Here is a 17991-nt window from a genome sequence, read left to right as displayed (position 1 = left end):
AATCAGCGAGCCCAAAAACTTACAATTTATGTAAACTTTAGGGTAAATTTCTCGGAAATAAATTATTCCTTAAATTTTCACCATTTATTTATTTTTTTCAATCAATTTCTTTCTAACAATAACAATTAACATGAGGTTAATCGCCATAATTACTCTCGATTATTGAAAACCTATCAGTTTACTGTAAAAAAAAATACCAAAAAATATGTTTTCAAAGTTCTCCAAATATACAAAAAATTGATACAAAATAGGCGGTAAGAATACTGACCACTAGGTATATGAAACTGAACAGATTAATGGTTACTAAATTCAATTTCATATACAGCCTCTTTTTGACCGTGACAATTTCAAGGTATAACATACATGTATACCAAAACGCCTACTATATGCGTATAATAACAATAACAAGAAAAATAATAAAAATAATAAAAATAATAATGATAGACTGCTGCACGCTGGCTGCCCTCCTAACTGGGACAAATACGCGACGAGAGTCAAGGATTCTGGAATTGATGCGTCATCCTCATCGTCGAGCCTTGATGTTATATATATATATATATGTACCTTTAAGTATAACCCAACACATTGAAAAGATTCCAAGCTGCATTCGCTCTCCTTGTTTTCAGGGTTAACAAACCGATTTGGAGTGATGTTAGGGAGGGAGATCCTGTTTCATTGTTCGTTCGATAAATTTTCGACCGTGGTACACAGCTTTGGAAAAAATAAATAAAAAGTTTTTCCGCATTAACTTCGAGTAACTTCGACCAAGTCGATGTCAAATCTAATTTTAAGATCACGCGGGAGAAAAATTTGAAAATAACAGAATGACTTAATGATCGATATTTAAGTATGGAATTTTTGTATATAGCAGCTAGGCAGTGGACTCAGTTTTTTTTTTTTTTTTTTTCTTTTTTTTCTTTTATACCTAAATGTAAGATATTTATTTTTCCTTCTTTTATAAGCACTCGAAAACTGAAGGATTCCCTGAAATATACCCTAAAGCAGTCAATCTCCCCCCCCCCCTCCCCCCTCCCCAAAATCACCCTATTTTTACCATTCGATTACTTTTTTTTCCTTCATAAACTTACAGTTAAATGAAGTGAAAAAAATTAATTTGATTCTTAAGAACGATTCTTCCAATTAAACTTGGGAATAAAAAACAAAGATCAAAAAATGAATAATAACAAAACGAATTTCAAATCTGTGTTATATTTCACAAGATAAAATTGTTTTAGGGTTTAATTGACGCAATGAAATCAAAAAAATTTCCGCTTTACACGATGGTCAAGTCATTTTTCATCCATCGACGACAGTTTTTGAGGAAAATGTGAAAAAAAAAACTGCAAATCAAAGTGTTTTCTCGAAACCCCCGCGGTTATGCGGAATATAAACTTCAAGAATAACTTCGAATTCGAGTTCCTTAGGATCGAAAAACTTCGTAAATAAAAATGCACCCTCGAGCCGAATACTTTTTATTCAGATCCATTTTTACTGGACTATATTCGTCGCTTGTAACTTCGTATATCGTATGAACACGGGAAATGGAATGGAATGGACTATAGGTGGCACATCGTGCATCAGTGAGTGACCCGTATTTCTTCCGGACCAACATATAATCTAGGCTGTCACTTTCGGCTGCATTGTTTGCTCGTTCTGATTCATTTTACTTTTACTCGTTCATTGTTTGACCGAACGTTTCTCCTCCTCCGCCCTCACTAAAGTGACTGCGCCTCGCTCCATGTCAGTCTATCAAATTTCCTTTCCTCCCCCCCTTTTGCCTCCTATATGTATTCGAGCTGTCCTGCAGGCTGAGCAACCTCCTGCATATCAGAGATGAAAAAACGTGAGAAAATTTTGCTTTTTTTTTTAACCATCAATTTTTCAGTCACAGTTTATAGCGGCTGTGAAGCAAAGACAAAGTCGGTTTTTTCGATCTTTTTGGAAATGGATTTTTATCGATTTCTTTCAAATCGAAACTACTTTTTTTTTTTTTTTTTTTTTTTTTTATTATATAACTATATCGTTTTGGACATCGTTATAGAAATCATAATCCGAAATGCCACTGTTTTATCCTTTGAGTCACACGTTAATGTGTCAAGTAAAATTTTGTAACAAGATAGTATTCTATGGTTTTTGGACTCGCTGATTACGGATCTGATATCAGATTTCGAAATGTTCAAAGGTGGTGGATCCAATGTGGTGGAGGAAAAGTTCAAATTCGATCGAATACGGTCAAGAAACTCTATGCAGGAATTGTTTTCGGTATCGTTGATTAGATTCGCAATACTGAATATTAAAAATTTGATTTCAGATTCGTAATCAGCGAGTTCAAAAACCCCCGAACAAAGTTTTTTTCTCCGGATTATATAGAATTAAAAATTTTCGTCCGACATAATAAATCGGCCATCTTTAGACTTTTAACCCCCCCCCCCCCCCCCCCCCCCAGAAATATTGTTTCCGTTATTGTATAAATAATATTATTTTTCTTTATATATAGGGTGAGTAAAATTTATTTCTCAACTTATTAATTATATATGTGTAATATATGCGGAATATTTTCTTTTCTTTTTAATTCAATTACGTTTTAATACCGCAATTGTACGTGATTACACAACTCTGGTAATGAAAGCGGAAACCTACGTCGATGTGCGCGAGCACTGGAACTTATTCCTTATAGTAACATCGTGTCGCTTACGTATTTTAACACCGCAAGCTCGGGGTTTTATGTTACGAATGACAAATCATCTACGCCGAACAAGAGCTGCTCAATGGCTTCGTCGTGTGACGTGCTTACGATTATAAAAAATGTTGCAAATAGCGTTCTCGTTTGTGTATTGTAACTTCAAATCATCTCCCGATATTAAATATTATATATATATATATATACGTCATGTAATATCGACTCGCGAAATTTTTAACAAATTTTTTCTTTTTTTTTTTTAGTTTTTCTTCTTTCTTTCTCTCAAGCCTTGCGCAGCCGATAAATCGAATCGTTAGTCGGTGCACGCCTACCGCTGCCTGCAGCATTGCAGGTTTTTGACGTCGCCGATCCTTGACTTCCGTTTCCGGCCTGTCACGGTCATTTCAACACTTTAGTCGGATAGCGTAATCCTTCCTTAATCATCGTTTCGGATCTCTAATTTACGGATATTATATACCCTTACTTATTTATTAATAAACCCATATTTGTTATCGGATATTTTCTTACACGCGCGCATTGAGAATCGTGGAAATAAAATCGAAGAATCCTGTCGCACTGATAAGAAATTTTCAGATATTCAAAATTTCCTGAAAATTTGATAACTTGGTTTATTGTATTTGTAAAGGTTGTTTTTTTTTCTTTTCTTTTTTCTTATCCTCCTTTCTCTCTTTCTCGAAATTTTATTCAACAGATCAGTTTACCTAATCAACAATTATAACAAAACAGCTTATTTATCTAATATCGTTTCGCAAACTTTCAAGAAATCAAACAGTAGCTCTTGCGGTATCGATAATTGGCATTAATTACGTTCCATTGCCTTATTCTTACCTATTTTCCTCGATTGATTAATCAAGAAAAAAAGGAAAGAAAAAAAACGTCTCGTTATTTTTCCCGTCCAACGATCGCGTGCTGAAAAATTATTTCACCGTTGTGCCCTGCATGCACGTTTATTATATATATATATATAGGTACCTCAACGTCACTTTGATCTGTGTTCAGCTTAACTCACCCTTACATTATAGTATAATTAACCCAACTTCAAAGAACTTTCATTGTATTATATTCTTCACTGGACATAGTCTAGGTACATACATACATAATATATATAACATGAGTAGATAAGAATTTTCGATCTTTTTATTAATTTTTTCTTTTTTCTTTTACCTTTCACGTACGAAAAATTGACTTTTATTAATTCGGCGTTAGATTCACGCTTAGGATTATTAAATTTCTTTCTCTTTACAAACTCTTGACTTTTTTTTTTATTTTTTTTATTTTTTTTTTCTTTTCTTACGAATTATTCAAAGGCTGAATCGTTTTTATTTTCTTTATTTATTTATTTTTCTTTCTTTCTTCTCCTCTTACGACGGTTATTATTTATTCTCCTTGTGCCGTCAGCACAGTGTGCAGCAGCAGCAGACTCTCTACTCTCACTCCTCTCACTCCTCTCACTCCTCTCGTCTCGTCTCAGACACTCGCTGCAAACCTTCCCAGATGGCTGTTATAAATTCTCAAATAATTACACCATTGTCTTTGTTCCGTGACGCGGACACCGGTATTAGCTAATTAATATTCACGCCTCGCTCCGGCCCGCAGGAAAAAGCCAACGAAATTATCATACGCGTATTACTTATAAACGTTATCATATTTATACAGGATGACCACACACCTGGAATAATATATATATATATATATATATATATATATATATATATATATATGGAAAAACCTGGAATTGGTCAGCGGGATTTTTAATTTTGTCATTAAAATGAAAAAAAAAAAAAAAAAACGACAACAAACAACAGAAAAATACTAAAAATATCAGTTTTTCTATTAGGATAGAATTATAATTCATTTTTATTTTTTTTTATGAGGCAACAAGTTTACTTTTTTTTTTAATAATTTCTTTTTCTTACTTTTATTTTTCAGGCTTCCATGGATTTGCCGCCAGACAAAGCTAAGCTGCTGAAACAGTACGACGACGAAAAGAAATGGGACATCATATGCGATCAGGTAAGAAATGAAAATTTTCTTATTTTTTCTTCTCATCACGCAGCTTCGAATCAGGGATCTTTGTGTCCGTGTGTGTATATATTTTTTTTTCTGCCAATCTTTTTTCAATCATACTTCAATTCAACGATTCCTCGATAAATTTTTCTTTAATTCTATTTTCTGAGTTTATTTCGAAATCACGATGTTAAACGTATGAAAAGAAAACTATATTTTTAACTGCAACTACTCAACGAACTATTATACGTAAATTAGAAAATTTACGAAGAAAGGTGAAAAAAAGTAGAACAAAAAAGAAAAACAGGAAAGGAAAAAAGGAAAAAGAAAAAAACTTCCCAAGTCGATATTTTCTTCAACCCTGATTCGAATTCTGTCGTCAAATTAATTTCGCGGTATCAAGTTTTTCTTTTACAATTTCTACAATCATACACATTGCGTACCCCGTATAATTGTTAATGAAAAACGCAGTGCGTTGACTTTAAAAACTGATATCCGAGACCGTTAATATCCATCAACTGTAAACATCTGGTATATATATATATATATACAAGTGTGACGATGCAATCAAGAGTTGTGGGACACGGTATATACTGTGTCATGTATATATATGACACGTTGGCTTATCGCATTTCTCTTTTCTCGATAAAAATACATTTAACAAATAATTTTCTATGAGAATGTTAAAATTATTATGTTTTATTTATCAATTATCAATTACAAAAACTTGTATATATATAAATATATATATATATATATATATACAATAGCAACAATCTCTGGACAATTGTTATGAATTATTTTACGTACTCGCTGATCCATATTTTTAATTCGAATAATTTCTCCAGGTTATAATTATAAACGCTTTTCTCCGAGGCAAAAGATTTAGGGAAAATTTCGGGACAAATCTTGTGCAACAAGATGCTGCCTATAAACACTTGCTTCTAACGTACCTACTCATTGTACGCATACATGTATATGTATATAGCAGAGTACAAATAACGAACATCTGGCAACCAATTGTAGCTTCTTTTAAATGACGTCGTGACATGTGCTTCTTAATATCTCGACGGCAACGTACTCACTCGTCTTATTTTGTTGCGTTTGTTATTTATTCTCATAGAATACGAATATTCCTATCGATTCTTTCACTTTTTGCACGATTCTGTTTAGCCGTATTTAAATTATCACCGAAAAGTATTCCTGATTTTTTTGGGAAATCTATAAATTTAATATCTAATTAAAAAATATTCAATCATATACCTTAATTATAATGATCTCGAAAAACTTGGCGTAAGCAAAAAAACAATTGAAAAGATCTTTATAAATAATTGACAAGCAGAAATGTATAAATAAATCCTGTAAAAGTGACTGATATAGGTAGTAAGAACTCATGAATGAAGTCAGTCACATTTTATGTAAACCATTCTTAGTTCATATTGTGTTAAATTGTTCTTCTTTTTTTTATTAAATTCTAGTTCTTAGGAAAACTCTAGGAAAGGAAATACTTTAATGCATTATAACTATAATCTTACTGTATATTGTTAATCTGGTGAAATGAAACTTGAAAAAATACATAAACAAATAAATAAATAAATAATGTTACGAAAATCTTGCATATGGAGTTTAAAGTAAGTGCAGGCACCGTAATTTGTGCTATATAAATATATGTTGAAATGTTAAAAAGTTTATTCAGCTACTTTTAACACGTATTCATATTATTGTTGTTATTTTTGTTGTTATTATTATTATTATTATTATACTATACACGTGCACACGTGTTTAGTCCACGGACATGCATATGTTTAACGAATACACGCTATGCGTGTACAATAATAATATAAGGACAACTGAGAAAACACGCAATATGGATCGCCGACGTTGTACATATTTTATTATACATATAATAGTAATTGAGAAGGGATAGGGATAAAAAGATTTCCTGGCAAAAACAAAAAAGAGGAAAATTGATCGATTCATCTCATTAAGTGGTAAATGTCAGGAATTCGAATTTCGACTGTTAATTTGAATTTTTAGTCAAGGGAAATCGGCGGGGGGGGGGGGGGGGGTGGAGATATCAATTAATTTGACTGTTATTTTTAGCGAAATTAATACTTATTAAATGAGGTAGTAGATATTATTTATTTTTTTAATTTAAATGAATTTAAAAATGATTTTTTTCCAGTTCCGTACATTTCAGAACACGGTTTTCTGAAATTTTCTAACTGACGAAATTTTTTTCACTATATATATGGTAAAACTAAGTTCCTTTATGCCGGGTAAAGTTATTATACTGTCTTATAGGTTTTAATTCTTGCGTTATGATTACTTAGAAGTTATTAAAACCGATGATCTAACGTATATTATTATACAGATGCGATGATTCATAGACCAGTAACGGTGAATCCGATATCGATTCTCGTTACATATTTAAAAAAAAAAACAAAAAAAAAAAAAAACGTTCCTAGACGTATGGAATGTAACCTATCATTCAAATGGAAATTAATCTTTTTCTTCCTCTCTTTAAATATTGTCAATTTTCAAACTGCGGCATATAATTATATGTTCTTCTTCTCATTAATGTATAATTATTTCTACATTGAATCGAATGTGAGACGAGAAGGGCGGGGAGGGGGTGTGGAAAATAAAAATTATAACGTAAATCTTGTATTTGTTAACAAAAAAAAAAAAAAAAAAAATGATACGACTAACCTACTCATGATTTAGTTGATAAATATTTCAGTAAAAGCTTATCTTTTCACCGGGGGAGGGGGGGGGGGGGGGGGGGGATTTTTTTTGTCTTCGTGACATTGTTAGGTAAAAAATAAAATCTGTTTGTACGTGTGTATTAAAAGTATGTATTATTGGGGAAAAAAAAAAAAAAAAAAAAAAAAAATGTGAACACGCAGCAAAACAACGTCCGCGACAAGGCAAAGCTAATTAACCTGAATGACTCGAGTGTATTGTTGTTCGTGATTCGTCCACTATCTTATATAAATTCCCGAAAGCGAGCGTTAACACCGTTAATTTTCCGCCTTTGAATGAAACCTGCGATTATAAAGGAAGTCGAAAATTCAATCACATTTTAGTTGTACTCAATCGCAGGAAGCTCAATTTTAATTGACACAGTATATAACATGATATAATTATTGTTTAACATCGTGTAGGGTTTGTTGATAAAAAAAAAAAAAAAGCGTTTTTATTAATAATTTGATCGTGCAGATTTTCATACGTTCCCATAAATACGTTTACATAAATTTTATGTTTTTGGGATCTCTGATTACGAATCTAAAATCGGTGTTTAAAAATTCTAGATCGCGGATCCAATATGGCGGATGAAAATTTCAAATTCTATGGAATCCGGAGAAAAAACTATGTTCAGGGGTTTTTGAGATCGCTGATTACGAATTTGAAATCAGATTTTAAAAATTCACTATGGCGAATCCAATCAGTTACCCCGATAACCCTGACTTAGATTTTTTTTTTTTTTTACCGTACTCGATCAAATTTGAAATTTTCGTCCACCATATTGAATCCACCTCAGAACAATAATGTTTGGCTCAAGGGTTACTGCGATCTGCAAGCAAAACACCAGCAGCAGCAGCTCGCGGAGATCATATTGCAAATCTCCGGTATGAAAGGGAACGAGTTTTTTGAACTGGGTCAAACCGTGCCGTGATAAATACAGGTGTATATATATAGGTATATATGAGTATACATAGGCGCATAATATGGTGGCATTATTTTAAAAATTCTCCATGGACAATCTGAACGATTATTAATATAATAATACATATAATTGAGACCTTATTAATGTGCTAAAATCTATAGGACATTGAATTTTTTTTTTTTTTTTTTTTTATTTATTTTTTTTTGTTTGATTAGATCTTTTTCTATTTTTAACATCATAGAAGCCATCATCGTGATGCGTGTAATTTCCTGTTGGGTATATACGTACATATAAATAAATATGAGCCAACTGTGCGGCTAACAATAAGAAGATCGTAATAATTATAATCTAAAAGCTTGAGAAATAATGAAGTATAAAATGGAAGCAAAACGACGAAGTAAATGTATTAATTATTTATTTAATTATTCTATTTTTTTTTTTTTATGCTCTCTTTTTGTTGAAAATTTAATTAACATCACAACAGGATTAGAAAATCCTGGATTTAAACCATATTTGAAGATCATGTATTTTATCGGCTAGAATTGCGAGCGTGAAATATCGAGACGAAGAAGAAGAAGAAGAAGAAAAAGAAAAAGAAAAAGAAGATGATGATGACGATGATGATGATGATGAAGCAGAAGAAGAAGGAGAAATAATTTACTAGATAATTCGTCGGGCGTTGGCTGCTGACAGACACACCGACATTCTTTCATTTCTTCTTGCCGCTACGGACCGACGCGGACGATCGGATGGGAATGGGAACGGGACGATGGAAGGGGAAAGGAATCGGGCGGCGTACGCGAAGAAGAGGTCTGAAAAAGACGCCACATCTTCTCCATCCACCTTCTTATCTCGATCATATGCAAATCAGCTCTATTTTTGTATATTATATACATATACCTGCTGATGCACGAGACAATGTGTTGCGCATCTCTATATAGGTACTCTTAAGGGGTCTCAAATTCTTCGTGGAGGTTGAATTTTTTCCAACTACAACGTTTTAACTATATATAGATATATAAATAAAAAAAAGATATATATATATATATATATATATAAATAAGTATGCAATTTTTTATAGAAAAAAAACTTGGTCGCGGTATTTTTTGTTTTATTTATTTATTTTTTTTTTTGCGTCTATCGTAAATTTTTTTCAAGTCCGGTGAATCGTGTAATTAATTATTTAAGCCAAGACATTATATAAATATGTATTATACAACATCATAAGCTTCAAAGTTATTGTTGTAAAAATATCACGTTGGCAATTTTTTTTTTTTTTTTTTTTTTTTTTTTTTCTTTTCGTTCTAAAAACGGGGTTTTGTGAGAAAAAAAAAAACAACAAAAATAAATAAATAAACGATTAAACAATTCTTTTTGAACATATGTATAAGATATATAAAATTTAACAATTTTAATGCAAACTTTGGAAACAATTTTGACGAGCTTTAAAATAACGTTGAATAGTTTGAAAATTTGTCTTATCCGAAAGAGAAAAAAAAAAAAACAGAACAAAAAAGAAACTATTCAAAAATGAATTTTTCAAACAATTTGAACCTGGAAGAATATTCGCGAATCAGAAGTTTTTTGGACGGGATAATTTTCTTCGACTTTGTCCGAAAATTTCATGCTTCAACTTACAATTTATTAACCTGCACCTGCAGTGTCGTGTTGTATTGAAGATATGACACCTGCGTGCCACAGATTATTATTGTTATTATTATTATATATCATATGTACATATATATATATATATATAGATGTATCGTGGTGTGGATAGAATTTAGAATTATGCACCACGTGCATAGCAGACCAGGTTCGATCGATAGGTCAGGGCCGTTTCCCAGAGGACTCTGACCTCCGCTACTGCACGTGCGACAGCTCGGGTGCATCGGAGAAACTTTTACTCTCTGGTGCAGGCGGGGTGAAACTTCCCCGGCGGGGGGGGGGGGGGGGGGGGGGGGGGTGGGGTGATGTGAAGGATTATATTATATTATGTGTATAATTTAATCCTGGTTTCAGAAATTACGCAGTGCTATTTAATTTTTGTGAAAAATAGTGAGGGAAAAATAAAAAACGAAAACGAAAATTAAAGATTAGTATATTGCGTAACAAGGAGGGAAAGTCGATCTTTTCTGGCCTATCGTTAGTTTTTAATTATATGAGACGACGAAGACGAATAGGTATTGCAAATACGCGAAGCGAAAAGATCGGTGTTTTCGGTTGCACATGATTATTTATGTAACAATAGTGTGTTGGGTGGTTTTTCACGAAGCATCGAATTTAGGTTAGGATCGCCTAACGGCAGATTTTTTTTTCTTGCGACAGCGCATGCGCGCAGTGCAGAAAGGACCGTTTTCCACTCCTAGGACTTAAAAGTGGTCTTTTCGATACTCAGCCCATGCGCATTCGTAGAATCACTCGATCGTCGTAGAAACCGGTAATTTGTGTGCGGAAAACACGAGTGGAAAAACGCGTAAAACACGCTTGCGTTGTATAATAAATAATGGTAACATAATGATATGAATCGATCTCTTTTTTTTTTTCATTATTCTTATTCGATCGGCTTAGAAAATCGTGTAATTGAACGGGTGGAAATTAGTCGTGAATCGGGTAGGAGATCGAATGATAGAGATTTTTTAAATCGTTGGAAATCATTGCTGATCGGTTTTTTTTTCAAATTATACGAAAAACGCGCGGTTGGAAATTACACAGGAAATCGTTGTAAGGCTTGCTGTTAATATTACCGATGATTTTAATTCATCAACATCAATTTCGAATGAATTCTTTTGAGTCTTATCTCGTTGTAGAATTTTTGCCGGTTAATTTTTACCCAGCGATTTTCATTCATTTTCAATTCTACCGATCCTAACACTTCCAATGATTTCCGAGCCTTTATACCTACTACGATTATATTGTCAGTGATTCGTAATCCCAATATTCAATAAAGCTTTCATATCTAATCTAAAAACAATTGGGAATCATTGATAATCACATCACATCACGTCACGATAAGATGCAAGAAGTTTACAGTAATGACTCGAAACGTCAATTTCGATGAATTGAAATCACTGATTTCCGATCGAAGCAGAAGACCGGAAACTCGGACATCGATCACGTGTCTAGGTTGGCATGGTCGGTGGCTTTTAGGATTGATTGAAACTACGCGTCGCAATCATGGTAGCTCCAAATTGGATTATACCTTGTATCTTTCTAGCTGAGATTGGGCTTAAGCCTGAGATTCTATAATCGATTTCCGTACAGGTTGAATCGAATTTGAACATCTTCCGATAAATCTGCAATCGCATGGATCCACATAAGAATTAATTATTAACGGATTATCGTACTATAGCTCTCAACAGATTAGAATTCAACATCAATCAGTTATGTATAGTAGTTGGCGATATCTAACTTATCTACGTCTTTCGGCGATTCATTTTTTGTACATGGTCCTTTTGTTTCTTTTTTTTTTTTCCTTGTTACTATCCGATCGTTATCTCTTCATCGACATTGAATCAGCTGACCTCTGTGGTTATAATTTTACTTACTCTCGCGGATGCAACGGTTGAGACGTGAAAAATGAACACCCCGTAGATAGATAATCTCGCGTGGGTAACTCGAGACGGATGTAACGCAAGCCGCGTTATTATACGAGAGAAGTTTGAGGAGAGTGTATAAGCACCCGCAAAAAAATCCACAGCATCCCTCTCATCTGGACCCCTCGTCGTCTTCGTCTTCGTCTTCGTCTTCGTCATCGTCATATATCGTCGTCGTCGTCGTTTCACTTCCACGAAATGATCCGTCAGCCCCGGTTGGGCACCGAGTCGTGGGTACTTATATCCATATATATACATATATAATAACGATGATGACGATAATAATAATAATAATAACAAGAGTTTGTCAGAAGAACGAAAAAACAACATTGACAAGCTACTAACATTAAAAAAACAAAAAAAAAAAAGAAACGTGAGAGCAAGAAGAGGGTAAAATTAAAAAGACGTTGTAACGTGTGTTTAATATTATATTATAGATATATGGTGACGAGAAATTTACAATTTATTTATAAATATTATATTATATATATTGGTACAAAATTGCTAGAAACAGAAAAATACGTGGGAGAATATTTATATTTCGTTATTTAACCGACACACGTAGACTTGATATCCATTTAAAGGTAGAAAAAAAAGGAAATTTTTTTTATTTCGATTAATATAAACTATTACATCTCTTGGTATTTCCGGAGAACGACGCGACGCGACGATGTTACAACTCGAACGATACCGCAAGTGCAGTCTATGGATACCTGCATATAATGTATACTACTATAATGGAAAAACTTGATCGGTTATACTTGAGAATGTGATATCTGATCGATCGATCGATCGATCGATCAAATGACGGCAATTTGTCATTCGAGTGTTTGCTTTGAAAGTAAGAAATTGCGTTGTACAGGTATTTCTTAAGCACGTGTATTAATTATACTTTTTAAGATTAAACAATAATACAAAAGTGTATATATATATATATATATATATATAATAAAATACCTAATGTGAGTATAATGAAAATAGAAAATCACTACAAGAAGATATCGAAAGCTTAGTGATTGTAGGCAGATAGACACTGACTCCGGTATCTTAGTCTGCAAACAGAATCTCGAGCTCTCATTCGAGAGAAAGAATGTCGACCTACACTATGCGCTTCGGAATATCAATTGATCGGATCCTCGTCGCTCTCTGTCGTTAGCCTAGGTGTAGGTATAGCTATTTAAACAACCACTACCCACATTCGTATATTACGAAAGAAGAGACCTTTGACTCCAACCATCACGAAATCGTGTGCATATCTCCTTTCTCCCTCTCTCTCTCTCTCTCTCTCTCTCTCTCTCTCTCTCTCTCTCTTTTTCTCTCTCTAGGTATATCTACTCTCGTCTGTTACCGTTCGAAATAAATTATTCTCGAGTAGTACGTACATACATTCATGTATTATACATACCATATACTGAAATACTAATTGCGTAACAGTTTGTGGTATTTTCATTGATTTTTTTTTATTTTTTTTTTTTTTTGTCTTCTCTTATTTTCTATTACCGTTTCATGGTGTATGAACTATAGGTTTTGTATGTTTATTGTTAAAAATTGCAGAGAAACGAAGAACAGAATTAATTCTGATATACCTTTAATGACTTGGAATTACTTGAATTTTCATGATTTTTCTTTATAACGGAATATCCTGGAATTCTCGGAGAATTTTTTAGTAACTTGTGGAATTTTTTTGACGAACGCAAATTTTTTTTCTAATAACGAAAGTTAACGTCAACTAATCGGCAGAAGGCTTACGAATGAGTATAGTAACTTTTTTAAAGATCAAATGATGAAACAGTTTATTCAACGCTTATGTAAAAAAAAAAAAGAAGAAGAAGAAGAAGTAAATGAAAAAATTTATTTCTTCGTACTGACTAAAACACTGTTTAAGTGATTGCAAAAATTGATAAAAATTGCCTGGAAAGACCTGGAATCATCAGGGAATTCGGGGTCCATAATTTAGGAGACACCCTGAATGAATACTTCATAAGTAAACCATATCTATGATTATTTCGAGGCCTTAAGTCGCAGAGAAAAAAAAAATGTCTATTCAATTCCAAAAAAATTCCTGCACCCACCACCCATCCTTTCATGATACTAATTCTAACGAAGTTTCAGACCGTTCCTTTTGTATTTCTCTCCTCTTTCTAATATATTAAGGTGGACAACGAGGTACACATATATACATACATGTATCTGGGATGTGACGTTATTCAGGATCGTCCTTAGCCTCTTATCAATGATATATTTTTATGTATATGTATATGTGTGTATGTAACACACGCATGCACAAGTATACGAGCCATAAGTACATAAATAAAAGCGTCTCGCGAGGTGAAGATAAAGGATAGAGTAAACGTAAAACTAAGTCACGGAAAAAGAACTTGCGATCCTCCTATGGGGATCAAAAAAGGGGGAAAATCCGGCGGCCACAAATCACCGCTGTCTAATTTAGAGATGGACTGAAATACGAATAGAAATGGAAGAGAGAAGACCGCTTGCAGCAGGATATGGGATTCTTCATCAATGCGTGGGCGGTGGAGGACGAAACGAGGTGCGGGAGATACCGAATGCTTTGCTTTTGTACTATATATATATACTATATACTATATATATATATATATATATATGTATATACTCTATACCTTTATACCAGTCGACCAGGTTCACCAGGTTTGCTAGCCACAGCAATCGAAGCGACCTCTCTTCACCCTCCAACGCACCACAAAGGACTCTTTAACATCCTCATATCTTCCCCATAATGATGATCGTAGATATTTGCTTTCTTTTTATTTTAAGCGTAAAATTCAAACATTTTTTTAGGATATATTTACACGGATCTAGTCGAGAACTTGCGAAATTTTATGGATATCAGATGAAGAAAATTGCACTGCGCTTTTTTTTTTCTTTTTTTTTTTTTTTTTATTCTCATTTTTCCCTATATTATCGAAAACCATGCACATTAATATATATATATATATATATATGTGTGTGTGTATTTATATATCGACGATATTATGGAGTCAGAATATGTAAATAATTTGTTTCTAATTTTTTTTTTACTTTTTTGTTCACAGTTGAGGGTGCAGGCAAAGGATCCACCCTCCCATTATTTGACCAAGTTGAGAACTTATCTGGATCCAAAAGCTTCTCGAAGTCATCGAGTATGTATTCGTATACAAAAAATATTTGCTAGTTGTTTTCAGTTTTTTTTTTTTTTTTTTGTTTCTTTTGGTCATTGAGTTTGATTTTTTTACTTGATTGAACTTTTATTATAATTTGATGATTCAATTCGCAAACGATTAACAATAAGACAAGAAAATTATTTGAAATAATTATAGTTTGCAGAACGTAATTTGAAAGAAGATTTTTAGTTTTCGAATTGTAAAGGAAAAAAAAAAAAAAGCAAAGAAAGAAACCTGAAATTTATAAGACGGATACTAATCATTACACAGACGTATCGTTTCCTTATCTTCTTTCAGAAGCGAAAAATGGTCGGGGAATCAACGTCGACGCAAGTTCTACGGGATTTAGAAATCTCGTTAAGAACAAATCACATAGAGTGAGTATTACAATAAAATGATGAATAAAATGTCTAATTATACCTGTAACAAATATCCAAATGACATCATACCGTCTCTTAACATGTTCTGATTTCACCTTTTCTTTTTCTGTACCTACGTGTCTAGATGGGTGAGAGAATTTTTGGACGAAGAAAATCAAGGCCTTGATGCTCTCATCGATTATCTTAGCTTCAGATTACTCATGATGAGGCACGAGCGTTTGATAGAATCCAGAACGGAGTCCGAGGAGAGGTTGCATGGTGGTAAGTGTAACGGTGAAATTAAAAATAAAAAGATACATGTCAAGAATGTAAATAAACACGTTTGCAACGAAGAAATCTGATTATAATGATTATGAAATTTTTTAGCAGGCATCGGAGACACTTCTACCCTAAATAATGGCTGTCTCAGGCCACCCCTTTATGACCTTAAAGATAGCCCAGGAGTTAAACGGCGGACGCGACATGTCGCTCGGTTAAACATGGGGGAAGCGAAGGACGATATACACGTTTGCATACTTTGCATGCGTGCGATTATGAACAACAAGGTTTGTACTTGAACGTTTTGTCGCATAAGTCAATGAAAAGTTTTAATCCTCACAAATTAAATGTGCAATTTCTTTTTCTTATTCATTTTTATTTGCATCTTACAGTATGGATTTAATATGGTAATTCAACACAAGGAAGCAATAAACTGCATAGCTCTCAGCTTGATACACAAAAGCTTGAGGTATGTACACAACTGTGGACAACTTATTTGTAAAGAGGTAAAACTTGTTGCTAAGAGGTCTGATTTTTATATTGAAACGATTTTGTATATTTTACGTTGCAGAACGAAAGCTCTAGTGCTGGAACTTTTGGCAGCAATTTGTCTGGTCAAAGGTGGTCACGAAATAATACTCTCAGCATTCGATAATTTTAAGGACGTCTGCTCTGAAAGACGAAGATTCAATACACTCATGACGTATTTTACCCAATACGATAACTTTCGTGTTGAATTTATGGTCGCTTGTATGCAGTTCGTTAATATCGTTGTTCACTCTGTCGAGGATATGAACTTCAGGGTCCATCTTCAGTATGAATTTACAAAACTCGGTCTTGATGATTATTTAGAAAAACTTAGGCACACGGAAAGCGAAGAATTGCAGGTCAGCAAACAACTTTGAGAAAAAAAATATTATTTTTATCTTTTAATACACAAATATTTATAGAGACAACATTTCTTTGTCTTTCAGGTTCAAATCTCCGCTTATCTAGACAATGTATTCGACGTAGCTGCACTCATGGAAGACAGCGAGACCAAGACTGCCGCTTTAGAAAAAGTCGCAGAACTAGAGGATGAGCTCGGACATGTGAGTAATTCTGAATTTTATTTTCCTTAGCCATAATGTTGACAACTCTTTTGTCGATTCATTAGATGTGGTCTGGATATTAACGATTGCCTTTTCTTTTCAATTCAGGCTCATGATAGGATGGCAGAATTGGAGCGTGAATCGCTGGCTAAACTAGCCGATCTGGAGACTGAGCTGGGAGCAACTAAAATAGAGTATTCGGATGCTGTCGAGGCACGTAGAATAGCAGAAGAGGAATTAGCCGCCCTTAGAAGGCAGAGGCAAGATTCTGCGCGACGACAGAGCGTCCTTGAGAATAAAATTATCGAACTTGAAACGCTGACTGGAACTCTGACCAAAGGGTCGACAAGTAAGTATTATCAACTTTTTTTAAATTCAAACTTTTCAACGAATTTGTGTCATTTATCATATTACTTGGAATATTCCCAGTGCTCAATATCTTTTATACTTTTTTCCAATGTGCCCACAGTCGCTAGTCTTGGAAATGGGTTGACGTCTACGTCTGCCGATGATGTTCTCACGTCAACCTCGAGTCCGGCATCTTCTCCCCAAGTTTCTGAAATACCTCTACCTGCCCCTGCACCTCCACCGCCACCACCTCCGCCTTGTCCTCCACCTCCTCCCATGGTTCCCTTTTCTCCTGGTGACCATAAAGCAGCACCTCCGGTTCCCGTTCCACCGCCTCCTGCAGGCATGATGCCAGCGCCAGATGGAGCCATGACGATCAAGCGCAAGGTGGGCTTTAATTTGTTTTATTTGCATGGAAGATTTCGTTTAATTTGACGCAATCTGGTTATTCATTTGTATTTTCTTTCTTGTTACGAACACAGGTGCAAACAAAGTACAAACTTCCAACGCTTAATTGGGTGGCTTTGAAGCCGAACCAAGTTAGAGGTACTATTTTCAACGAGCTCGACGACGATCGGCTTCACAACTGTATAGACTTCTCTGATTTTGAAGAAAGATTTAAAATCGGCATGCGTGGACCGGTTTCGAATGGCAACAGCGAAATGGACGGTCTACAAAGTCAACCAAGCAAGAGATTCAAGAAACCTGAAAACATCTCGTTGCTCGAGCACACGAGATTACGTAATATTGGTAAGCGCTCATTG

General features: G+C 34.1%; 1 protein-coding gene across 1 annotated transcript in view; it reads left to right on the top strand.

Annotated features, from left to right (window-relative positions):
- Positions 1-17991, top strand: part of LOC124410700 (formin-like protein) — a 42336-nt gene that overhangs the window by 20618 nt on the left and 3727 nt on the right. Inside the window, exons 2-12 of the mRNA XM_046889283.1 lie at positions 4631-4714; positions 15043-15129; positions 15421-15527; positions 15655-15791; positions 15897-16075; positions 16181-16257; positions 16360-16675; positions 16763-16879; positions 16988-17228; positions 17349-17614; positions 17710-17977. Coding sequence (XP_046745239.1) covers positions 4631-4714; positions 15043-15129; positions 15421-15527; positions 15655-15791; positions 15897-16075; positions 16181-16257; positions 16360-16675; positions 16763-16879; positions 16988-17228; positions 17349-17614; positions 17710-17977 — 1879 coding nt within the window. The remainder of the gene's footprint in view (positions 1-4630; positions 4715-15042; positions 15130-15420; positions 15528-15654; positions 15792-15896; positions 16076-16180; positions 16258-16359; positions 16676-16762; positions 16880-16987; positions 17229-17348; positions 17615-17709; positions 17978-17991) is intronic.

The sequence above is a fragment of the Diprion similis genome, chromosome 9 (genome assembly GCF_021155765.1).
Source record: "Diprion similis isolate iyDipSimi1 chromosome 9, iyDipSimi1.1, whole genome shotgun sequence".
Taxonomy (NCBI): Eukaryota; Metazoa; Arthropoda; class Insecta; order Hymenoptera; family Diprionidae; genus Diprion; species Diprion similis.
This window is presented reverse-complemented; position numbering and strand designations above follow the sequence as displayed.